Genomic DNA, 12,646 nt, shown 5'->3' on the forward strand with positions numbered 1-12,646 from the left:
CCATCATTTTGATTTTTCAGCTTTGCCTCATGCTATCAGTCTTTGGACCCCCAGACGACATCACTTCCGAATTGAAACACAATGCATTTTTTAACCTCCTCATCAAAAATTTCTATCGTCAAATATTTCTTGCTTTATTTTCTTTTCCTGCATCTTTCTACATGTTAATCAAACATTTTCATCTATCCTCATCTTTGCAATGGACTGATGTACCAGTTCGTATGCCTACTGCCACGCTTGTATGCCGACCCTGTGATGGGAAATGCTTGTTTATGATGATTATGTAAGCATATTTTCCCCCCTTGTGAAATGCCTTCTCGAAGGCCTGTGAGGTATTCATAAATAAATAAATAAATAAACAAATAAATAAATAAATAAATATGCTCGTTCTATAGTTTTGATTCTGCTGATTTGTGACATTTTATTGCAATTTTATGTGTATAATTAACCCCCCACGATAATGCCCAACTTGGGCACTGTAGGTATACGTAATAAATAAATAAATAAATAAATAAATAAATAAATAAATAAATAACCTTACCTTTCTTGCAATATGGAGAAGTAAGTATGCTGGAATAAAGTGAACCTTAAGGGGGGAAGCGGGTCTTTGAGACCGAAAATCAGAAAAGAAATCGAATTTTTGAAAATGTTTTATTTGGATTCTGCCGCTACTGATGCATAACCTCGGCAATTTTCATGCGTCTTAGATCAGTATTTTAGCCGTGACAGCATTTTATGTGCCATCAGCGAGCGAAATTTTAGCGATGAACGCGTAAAAAACGGGCTTATTCAGCGCCGCACTGTTGCCGTTCTACATTACCTACGGCAGCCATCTTGGTCGCATTCGAAAGAGCCGCGCTTTTTCTTGAATATCCCGCCGCCCTTGTTTCCGTCCACTCAGAATTCACGTAGAAAATCCGCGCCAAAAAAAGGTCCCTCCGCGTGAGCCTATTGGCACAGTGAGCCCACATGACTAAATAACGCCTTCCGATTCGTCGGGCCTCCCGCGCTGTCTGCTACAGTGCACGCAAAGCGGCAAGTTGATGTCGCCGTAGTATAACTGTGTTGTTCTCGTCGATTTACGTCCGTGAAGTTCCAACCCGCGCAAGCTGGCAAGAAACTGGAGCAGGCGTTATTATCATCCTCAACAAAAACTGCACGTTGCGGCGGCTTACTGGCACGGCGCCAAGCGAGCTAGACGAAGTGCGCCGCAGCCGCCGGGGGTGAATTAGGCCTACGCTCTCGGCCGCGTTTTGGAACTTTGATCGTGGCGAAGCCATATCGAAAGTTGCGCAGCGCTCATAAATTCGAAAAAAAAAAAAGCGATATGACGGCTCGGGTGCATCAGAAGCGCATCCAGCGGAGGACGGCGTGGTGGCGGAACGCGATTCATCGGTCGAAATGCCGACTTCACCTGTGTCGGCGGCCGCCTCGATGACGTCAGTGATAGGAAGCGTGGTAGAAGGATCGACACGACGTTCTTGACTAGCGCCGATCGTGCGCAACAGCAGAAAAAGACTGAAGATAAGATCTCCAGCTTATCGGCAACTTCCGCTAGCGAGTGCAAGCTGCGCACGCTCGCAACAGCGTGCGAGGGCTCTGACCCGACGGCGGCTAACTACGGCATCGTCGACTTCTCCGCAATCAACAAACTGCTTGAAATGACATGCACTGGGGCCGTTTCGATTGGAAAATGTGATAAGCTACTCTCCTGGTGTCTTCTAAGGCGTTTATTTGCAAAGTAAAGCATTTTTACTTGTGTAGCGCTCCTTGAATATACAGAGTTTTGTTTTTTGCTTTTTTCTCAGTTTCAATTTTTTGGCCACCTTTCATTCTTTTAGCGAGCGTTTCTCAGCTTTGGTACACTCAAGTTTGATCATTTTTGTATTACTGAAAAGCTGGATGTTTAGTGAGTGCAACAAAGTGTCATATGTTACTATAGAAAAGCGTAAGTTTTTACAAGAGAGAAAATAACAAAAATACATTTTCTCGGTAATCGAATGGCGGATTTTGAAGCTTCATAACTTTTGTTGTAGGAAAGCTAGAACGATAAAATTTGCTTTTTGCACTCTTTGATAACTGTAGAATGCAATGACATTTAATTCAGCAGGATCCGAGTAGCCAATTTATTAAAAAGGTGATTAAACGAAATTTTAATGAATGATTAATTTAAAAAAATTGTCGTAAGGGCTACATAAAAACTGAGTTCATATTTGATATTTACACATGTAAATACATGATCACCGAAGTTTTCATCATCCTAACTTAAATAAAAAGATGCTTCATGTCAAAGTGCCTCTTCCCCCCTTAAAGGGGCCCTGCAACACTTCTTGAGCATGGTCAGAAGACGCTGCCGATTGGTAATCAAGGCTCCTGAGAGCATGCGAGTCAAACATTATAATGCAGCACACAGTCTGGAATTTACAATTAATTCTCAAATTCAGCTAGAAATCGCTCGCTCTTCTCTCGACAAATCCAAAATGACCAGACGATAATCCAAAATGACCAGATCATAAACACAAAGTCCATGGCCATTGGCTTACTAGAGCATCATGAGCTGCATTGTTACTGCAGCTGCTGCAAGATGCCACGACATGCCTGCACGCACGCTCACAATCAGACTGCAAGTAAGCGCACGTTCAAAGAAAAAAAAAAGAAAAGGAAGCGCTCAAGGCCATGACACGCACTGGCGAACGGGCGTAGCTTCTTGCCCCACTGTCATCCACCGTGTAGCTTTCAGTGCGTTCGCTGCTATGAAAGGAGGGAGAACAATTAAAGTGTGTGACAAATCCCTGTAACTCACTCGTACTTGATGGATTCTAAAAATTTTTGCGGCAGTTAATTCGTGACGCAATAAGCTCCTTTAATGAAGTCATTTGACAGTTACTTGGAAAAGTGTTTCAGGGCCCATTGAGGATGATATATTTCTACAAACATACAACCGGAAATGTACAACTGCAGACGTTGTTCACACTGGAGTGCTCCCCTCTTGCAGACACTTGCCTGTGGGACGTGTTCGAGCACCAGGCCTGCCTTGCTGAGCTCCTCCTCAAAGATGTCCCGGATGGCCTGGTGTTTGGCTGGAGAGTAGGCCAACACAAAGTCCACCTTGCGCCTAGAGCCACTCAGATAGACGCACCCACTCTCGTCCACCAGGGCGGCAGTGCCGTCCCCGTTGGGTGATGCCTTCATGTCGCCCAGGGCTACCAGCACACTTTCTTCGTCTAGCGCTCTCTCGTACGCGCTGGCTGCGCGCTCTGAAAAAACGGCCCTCATTACATGTCTTGCTCACAGTCGGGGACATAGCCTAGGAGGGGTGTCACAACACGCATGTGCTCTTCTGCAGCCATATACACTTTCAAACACCGCAGAAATGGGACACCCAGAAAGGAGCACACAACATAGGTGCTGAATTCCAATAGAGGTAGAGGATGGCAGAGAAAAACAAGAAAAAGGCACACGATAAACACAGAAAAATGAATGACAAGAGCTTTACAGGCTTTTGATGAGGTGTTAATCTTGCAGATATGCGATTTCTCTGTCAAGTAACTTGACAGTGAACTGATGCATGAAGGGCCACGCTTCACAATGGTAAAATGGCTCAACGATCTTGCTGTCCATCCAGTTACTATATATAACTCAAACATAACTTGACCACTATTATTTCGCATAATTGTAGTTTTAACGTCCACTATTAATGCATTAATATTGTAGCGGGGTTGCAGCTATGACTGTAACAATATGACATGCACCTGAGGAATAAGTAAAATGCACAAAACAAAAAGACAAATGTGTGAAAACGCTGTGCCAAAATGTGGGAACTGCAGAATTGAAGCAAATAGACTGCAAAGGTGTCAAAATGCCACCACAGACATGCAAGGTCGTTATATGTGGGAAATGAAGAAAGCAAGACAACTTTAAAATGGACACAGAATTTATTTTCGTCTTTTACCTTTGACATGCTGTTAGGTTTTTTAATTATGCTACGTCAAATTACCCACAGTCGAATTCTGAATGCAAGGTCAAAGAAATGCATCAGTGGCATTAGCAAAGCAAGAAAGTACACCAACCTTGTACGGTAACTGGTGCGGGTTGAGGTGCAGGATGGCGAAAGCATTAGTGCAACTTGCAAGTGCAGCACGCGAGGCCACATTGAGCAGCACAGGAGAAAAGTAAGACAAAAGAACACTCTAAATACACACGCACAGGTATGAAGAACACAACACTTGAAACAAACAGACATGACAGAGTTACATGTGAGGGTGTAATCAAGCCACATCACGGTGAGGCCAGTGTGCCTAGAGACAAGCAGCAAACCATGTGAAAAAGAGCACGTGAAGTACTGAGTTGTGTATACACCTAAAAAAAACTACGCTTACCAGCGTTCAGAGCATCCTGCCAGATGTTGGCAGCCATGACTCAGCAGCTCTTGCCACCAGAGCAGTGAGGCCTGCAGTGCAAGAAAACATAGTCAAGCCTTGATATAACAAACTATTGGTTATAAAGAATTGCTGCTTATAACAAAGCAAACAAAAAACAGTCTTGTCATAGACAGTGTTACGAATATACGTTTATAATGAATTATCTCTTACAATGAAGTAAATGAAGAATAGTCTAGCCATTTATACAGTGGTGCAGATATACATTTATAATGAATTTTCTAATACAACGAAGTCGTTCTTGTGTCAAATGTGACTTTGCTATAATGACATTTGGCTCCAATTAGAAAAGTAACAAATCACTGTTAATGCTCTAAAACGCTATTACCTATTTTGGGTGTGCTGTTGACCTCCGCAGTCGTAACCATATGTATTCACTCGATAAATGCAGGAAATCAAGAAATCAGGAATATTTTGTTTGTTTGGCAAGCAAGTCTCTATTAGAAACACAAAAGCAGAACGTCAACCCCTCAACTGCATCATACCTTGACCCTCAGAGTGTATTAACTGGGCGGTTGCATTGTGGTGACTGGCAAAATGGCTCACATTTTGGCTTCTGCAACACTCACTAATTAGTGAACAAGGCTTTTGAACGAGACCTCACACTTACATTGTTAAAAGATTGCATAATTTCAACTTTTCATTACATAAGAAATGTAGCATAAGCAAAAGGTAGAAAGATGCAGCATGCTTTTCATGCCAGCTTGAAACTTGAAGCACAAAATAAAATGCAAGCAAGGCTCTGCACATGAAAAATAGTACTTACAGATCTTACACTGCCCCCATTGTAAGCATTAAAAATGCAGCATGGGGCACTGTCAGTGTTACAGGATCAAAAGATATCCGAATAAACACAAATGGGTTAAATGTGTCCAAAGCGCTGCTTAATTTAGACCAGGGGGCATGATAGAAGTGCACCAATGCACCTTCACACAATTACGTTGACACAAACGCAACAGTGCACTGCACCTTCAAGGCTAGTCATTCACATCAAGCTTCACCTGTACAGTGTTACATCTGCGTGTCCTCCCACAATGCACTAAACTCATTCAAGTGCGCAACATGGTGAACGTGACTTCTTCCAATAAATCGGCAAATAAAAAATGCCCTGCAATGGTCATACAAGCGCCAGAGGAATTTCACACTTCGGGCATGCATGGTCCACAGAAAATGCATTTCTTGTATACAGTAGACTCTCAGTAAACGGAAATCTGTTAAACGGAACTGCTGCTTAAATGGAACAACTGACTCCGATATGATTGGTTTCGTACCTGAACGCTACAATGCAGTTCATCTCTCAGTAAACGGAACTCCTGTTAAATGGAACACATTTTCCTGGTCCCTTCAGGTTCCGTTTAATGAGAGTCTACTGTATTTTGTTGCCTGCCTTCGCATCAGTGTTGTCATTTAATGTATCTAAGAAGAACCTAGGTAGCCCCAAGGTCATTCTTTATTCACACAGTTTATCCAGTTCGCTAATGTCCAGTGTACTTTTGCATACAGAATTCTTTGCCAAATATTCGCCACATCAAGCTTTGAAAATTTCTTCAAAAATTGTTAGAATAACACTAATTTGATGTGTAAATAGCTATGTATCATTGCCACCCAAACATCTACAAGGAACTACCATCAGTCAAAATTTGTGTCCTTTCCCTAACACACTGACAAACATTCAAATACTCTTCTTTCCTTAAACCTTTGCTGTTAGCAGCGGAACTTGCTGGCTAGGCATGCCTGTGCTCTTTTGTATAATTAAGCTATGCCTAACCTACACAGCCATTCCGCTCATTGCATACCACGCTCTAGCGATTTTTCTTTCATGATTTCATGTCTCCTTCATGCTCCCTCCCCATGTAATCAATTTTGAATATCGGTACACAGAAAAAAAGCTTGAACAAAATCATGGATATCAACGAGAACTTAACTCCTGCTCATATACAGATTCAAAGCAGAAAAAAACAAAGATTCTTTGAAATATTTTCTCCTTCAAACTCCATAAAACAGCTTGAATAATGCTTGTCACTCTTTGTCAAGGAAAAGTTCATGGATGCGGGAGTGAGGGGGACAACCTCTCCCAACCAAGTGGCACCAGTTTTGTCCCAGTGTTGAAGGATTTTATTTATTAGCCATAAAGTCTTTGCATATGATACCGATGTTACAAGGTGCAATGCCGATCCCGGTTAGGTCTGATCGAGATCAAATTTCTCACTCTGCAGCTTGTGTATGAAGCCAATCACGATCAAGAAATTCTATTTCAATCAGCACAGTTCACGATCAAAAGTGACTGTGTGACACTGGTATGAGCAAAGCATTTCAGGACATAGATATTTGGAAACCTTTCAGAGCAATAGTGGCTGCCTAGCACTCTCTGTGCTAGTTTCTGCAGAAACGTAAGTGCACCCAGAAATGTCAATGTTGAAGGACTAGGGTACATTTCTTTTTCTTTTTCAGAATAACGACACTTCAAAACTCTACAGGACTACAGAGATGCTGTCAGATGTAGCACAGCCTCCAACGGCATGCAGCTGTACAACACTTTAATCGGTGTCCTTGTACAAATGTGCAAATAAAAATAAGAAAATTTTAAAGATGACATTTTTACAAAATCCTTCAAATTGATCGGCACAACCCAGGCCATTACACAATGACATGAACAAAGGCGATGTCCAAATGAAGAACATAAATCTGTGGCTTGCAGTCAACAAAAAAATGCAGAAAAGAAGTGCAATATTAACGTGATAGCATTAAAGAACCCATGCCGCAGAAATTCCTGTGCCAACATCGGTGTTGGCGTCGTTGGTTGTGAGCGAAAAATTGGCTTGTCCATGAGCAAAAATTCGTGATGGATGCAAATAACAAAAATCATGGGATGGAGGGGGAATTCAACCTAGGTCTTCTGCATTGCAAGCAGTGTTATACGACAGAGACACACCTGTTCCTGCAACTGTTGTGGAAAAAAAAAAGAACTCTGCACCTTAAATAAATTTTCTTCATTCAATTATACTATGTCTGATTAACACCAATGGTATTATGAGAAAATGGTGTACTATAATTTATAGTAATTAGTAAACACGTGTCGCGATGTAGTTTCATTACTGTTCGTATTTATTGTATTTATTCCTTTATTTCATATTCTGTTACACAGATGTTCTGTGAGGCCATTGAAGTGTAAATAGAAGATAAATACTTTATTCTGTATTCATTTTTCGCTTATGTATTTTGCTCTATGTTGCCTATGTACGGGTGGCAGGAGCTCTGTCAAGCTGCGATGAAGCAGCTTTTTCTCTTGCTACCTTTTTTTGTTTTATCGTGTAAACGAAGAACGAAAATAAAAATATGATTGATTCTAAAGTAAACACATGTAAACGCATGAAGTAAACGCATGGCAGCAGCGTAGAATTAGATTAGGCGTCACACCGTGTGAATTGTGCAACGAGTGGGAAGCGTAATTAATCGCCATCATCAGCAACAGCATCAATTAGTCTGCAGCTGCATAAGTGGTCATATTGCCTTACGGAGGCGCAGTGGGTACTTGGCTAATTCGCAAAATGATGGCAAAATGTACGTGTAGTGGGCACTTCGCAACTGTACTTGCAGCAGGCATGTGTTCTTGGAGGGTTTAAAATTACCAATGTTATGCACACAGGCATTCCTTTCCATCCTGCATGGTTAAAGCGTCCACCGAGAAGCAAAGGCTGTCTAGCTAATTATAAGATGTGATTGGGGCCTGATTACACTATCGTGTTCTACTCTTGCAAGCGAAGCTCAAACGTCCTTTAAGTCTTTTCGGCAGAATTAATGATGTGCCTACTAATCAGGTTCCTTATTTCAGGGGAAGCATGTCTGTGCAAATGAAAACGTGGACTAAAGTTACAAACATGTCAGTTAAAGCAGCCTAAGCTTCCATGGCTCTTCCACAAAAACATCAAAAATACCTTCTAGCTGAATCACTGCTGTGACTATCCTATGATTCCGGCACTACCTTAAGTACCAAGTCATGATCACCATTATATAGTAAGGTGGAAATTTTAGATGGAATAGATTCAGGAGAGCATGAATACCGTGATCTCACACTAAGTATGAGGGTTATTCAAAAAGTAAGGGCCGTTTGGTCCCCGAAAAATAGATATTCGTTAGTAAAAGTGTTTATTGGCTGGTTTAGTTTAGCACAAGACTACTTCACTTTTCTACATGATCACCATTAAATTCTAAGCACCTTTCGCACCGATGCACCAGTTTCTTTAGACCCTCTGCATAGAAGTTCACCACCTGGGAATTCCTTGCTGTTTGAGTTGGCCAGTAAGCATTTCTAGTACCCACCTTGCACACACTGTGATATCTGGGCTTTTCAGTTACAACCGTGCAAATTATAGTGCAGTTGACAAGAGGAAATCCATCCGACAGACAACTAACTGTCAGCCGTCGATCTAATCGCAATGCCCGGTCCACTTGTTGAACAGTTTCATTGGTCTGGATTCTGGCCCTTCCTCTCCGCTTTTAGTCATGTACATTTGTGTGGCCACTTGTGAAGCCTCGACACGATTTGATTACCTTTTCTTGATTCATCACTTCACGTACATAAACCAGGCACAATTCCACATAAATTTGAGAAGCTGATGATCCTTTTGCAAGCAAAAATTGAATTACAGCTCGCACTTCACAACAGGCGGGAGCAACGATTTTCGCAGACACTGTCGTTTGCATTCCCCGACAAGCAGACGACTACTAAGTCAGCACAGTAACTTCAGTACCTTCACGAAGAATTAACAGACAGTGTTGCACAATTAAAGCCTCATTCTAATATGTAAATATTTAATATTAGCAAAGGGCCCTTACTTTTTGAAAAGCGCTCGTACTGTGTACTTAACTGGAAACAAACAAATAAACAAAAGGTGCACTTCTTCCATCACCTCCTTGGCCCATGGGCTTTTTACGGTAAGCACTTGACAAATACAGAGCTTCTCAGTGTCCTCACTCTTCAATTAAACATGTAATTTTGTTACATTTCTCAACTTCTTTAAATGTGTAAATGTACATAAACAAGCGAAGGGGCAATTAAGGGTTCGTTTTTCTTTGTTAGAAACAACATTAATTAGAACCAACAGACAATCAAGCCAAGGAAAGTATAGGGGACGTTATTTGTAATAATTATGTTATAAATGAGAAGAAATTTAAGTAGACGAAAAGATAACTGGTTCTCATTAAATGTACATAACTAACGTTATCTCTCATTTACAATATGTCAAATAATAAAAGGTCACAATGCTTTACCTTTAAACAACTTTTATTGTGACAAACAAATAGTGAGTATTAAAGAAAAGGTGGTTTACTTTGATTATCAATATGAGACTTGGTTTGCCTGAACAAATTTGTGGTCATACAGCGATAAAAGCACAGAAAATAATTCGGGGTATCGATAGCACAGGATAAAAAGACGTATGTCGTGAAATGTGAATGTGGGTTGTAAGAATCGCGTAACTAGCTTAATAAGAACAGTAGTCTGTACTCACCACAAGAAATCTTAATTTCATAACACAGTGCTCTGAGCTATTTCTTTCCACACTTCATGGACCTTTTTATAAATAAAGAAAATTTTCAGCTGAAGGAACCATTCGAAGCAAATGTAAAATGAAACACCATTCAGGTGCCATCATCTAAACATATCAGAATTGACACATAAAGAAAAGGTCACAAAGTTAAACAGAGGAGGATTTTCTGCCTGGTCTTTCAATGCTCATTGCATAGAATATTACAGTATGTCTAAATGCTACATTGTGAGCATACAATTGTAGCATACTTTTTTTTTTGTGTAGTAGACAGGGTGTGCAGAATTCTCTAAAACCACAGCTGAATTGGAATGGCCAGGTTCATAGATGAGAATTCAGTTTCTTTTTTTTAAAGGGCAGGTCTGGTTTTTAGATGGCGATTGATTATGATGGTAACTGCACAGATGCTTATGACCAATATTAATGATAATAATAGTAGATTTATCCATGTCCCATTTAGCATTCTAATAACACAGTGACAGCTGGGAAGGAGGGCTACAAGAGTACGTCACATGCTGTATATTGGCGCTTCGTAAATGAACGTCACAACAGCGGTCAAGACGTGCGGACATCTCTACTGGATTCACCTGGGTTTACTTGATTTATCACCGAAGAAAACCGGGACATGTGGCAGTAACAGAAGAATATGCTGTACTGAGTATAAGAAGGAAACATTGGAAGAAACCGAGAACCTACGTATAATCAACAAAATGAAATATGACAGGAATATGGGTATGAATTAGATATGAAATGCACATAGCAGAAATTCTAGTCCACATGCAAAGGATAGAGTGCAGTTGTGCAGGTCACCTGATGCATTGGTGAGAATAACACACGTAAGGATAACACATAGGATCAGGCAGTGTCAAAAGGACTATAGGATATTTGCAAACATAGGACGGCGACAGCTAACAAAGGTAAATGCGGTCACTGGGAGAGGCCTTCAAACTGCATGCTCATGAAATAAGCTAATGACGATGAGTTTTCTACCCTACTAACCATATGAATGGACTCTCTTGCAAAACAAAGGAATATTTAGTAGGTAGAACACTGTTTATATTCCATCCCTGCTATGCATTTTTGATCAGTTCATTGCCTGATCAGTAACAAAAAGAAAAAGGACTAGTTCTTTGACCTGCATCAATGTAAAGTTGCCGCAGCTGGCGCATGCATACCTCATTAGTTACATGTTTTTTTTTTAAATGCGGTTGCAATTTTGTTTTACTGACAAAAAAAAATGTGTATATATATATATATATATATATATATATATATATATATATATATATATATTCTATGTCCACAGTGCCATCAATGAATTTTCGAATTTTCTAAGATAATACGGGTGCTGCACTTTCGATTTTGATTGACACCGATACAAATCGAATTTTTCGGCTGTGATTCGCTTACTTGCGCAAGCTGCAGAAAAGACCAATTGCGACAGGGAAATTGGACGCGGAGTGCAACGCGTGACACCGCTATGGTGCGCATTACGCACTCGCGATGTTAACACACCTAGGGCGCATTGATCAGGCCGTGTAAACTACATCCATAGCCAAACAACAGAGTCTTTCTTGCATCAATAAGCTGTCCATCCGGCATATACATATGAAGTGTTCTTAGCACTTGAAATTGACTCGAGACGGGCTCTCACGGAAAAGTAGAAACCTGGAGCGTTCAACAGCGGACGAATGATCATCTAGTTAATGTTTTATTCGAGAGGACTCTTTTATAATTGTTTGCTACCACGACGACTTTATCACACATGTAAGATTATCTACAGTCACTCGCCACAGCGTCAACATTTAAAGCCGCACGCAGCAACAGATGCCTCCACAAGAAACCTCGAACTTCTTAAAGCAGAGCTTACCTTTCCGACAGGCAAGCATCCACCAGCACACAGGCGTTTCGCTTCAGCAGGCGTGTCGGCTTGATCAGCACTGTTTACAATATCCGTCTGTGTTTACTATAAACAGCTCACGGCCGCGCCTACGGCACCGCGCCCTGTCTGCCTTAAACCCGGGGTTCGACGCACTTTACGCGGCTTTTCGCTACAGTAAACAGCAATAAAACGTCGTAACTCTGTAGCTGAGACCACTGTAGGCACCATCGTCACCCCGTCCACTTATTCGCGCCAACAAAAGGAGTAATCGGAAGTAGTTTCACAAGCGCTGCAGTAAAGGCACGCCCCTATGCATATCCTAAAGCAGCACTGCACCACTTGTCATTCATTTCTATCTTTTTAGACACCAGCGCCAGGGTACAATAGCCCGTGTTATAAACGCTCAGGAAAGCACCCGCGTAGTCTGTACATATCGCAAAGAAGATCCCGCGGGTACTTACCCGGTCGGAGTTGAGGGTTTTCCGTAACTTCCTAGCCAAGGCCGACGGACAAGCCAGACTTGGCGATTCCCGAAGGGTTAAAGAAGTTCATACCCAAAGGGAACGTAGCCATGCGGCCGAGCATCGACAAAGCGCAAAGCTGTGCATTGTTTAAGCAAGCTAGCCGAGGACAATTCCTCCAGGCGCCATTACGCATATGTAAGCGCACCCGTCATGGACGCGGCCATATTGCCGTAGCGATAGCGATTGAAGGATTTATACGTGAAGAGTCCTCGCTGCTCTGACACACCGTCGCAAGTGTGTCATCGTACGATTGCC

General features: G+C 41.6%; 1 protein-coding gene across 4 annotated transcripts in view; it reads right to left on the bottom strand.

Annotated features, from left to right (window-relative positions):
- Nucleotides 1-12,571, bottom strand: part of LOC119401327 (anoctamin-5) — a 31,720-nt gene extending 19,149 nt beyond the window's left edge. For 2 of the 4 annotated variants that reach the window (XM_049418747.1, XM_037668039.2), the window contains exons 1-3: nucleotides 12,329-12,570; nucleotides 4,380-4,450; nucleotides 3,004-3,257 (exon numbers count right to left, since the gene is read on the bottom strand). In XM_049418747.1, coding sequence (XP_049274704.1) covers nucleotides 3,004-3,257; nucleotides 4,380-4,416 — 291 coding nt within the window. In that variant the 5' untranslated portion in view covers nucleotides 4,417-4,450; nucleotides 12,329-12,570. Of the gene's footprint in view, nucleotides 1-3,003; nucleotides 3,258-4,379; nucleotides 4,451-9,949; nucleotides 10,012-12,328 lie in introns of all 4 variants that reach the window. The other 2 variants (XM_037668037.2, XM_037668036.2) reach the window with 2 other exon arrangements.
- Nucleotides 12,572-12,646: the final 75 nt, after the last annotated feature.

This window comes from Rhipicephalus sanguineus, chromosome 8 (assembly GCF_013339695.2).
Source record: "Rhipicephalus sanguineus isolate Rsan-2018 chromosome 8, BIME_Rsan_1.4, whole genome shotgun sequence".
Taxonomy (NCBI): Eukaryota; Metazoa; Arthropoda; class Arachnida; order Ixodida; family Ixodidae; genus Rhipicephalus; species Rhipicephalus sanguineus.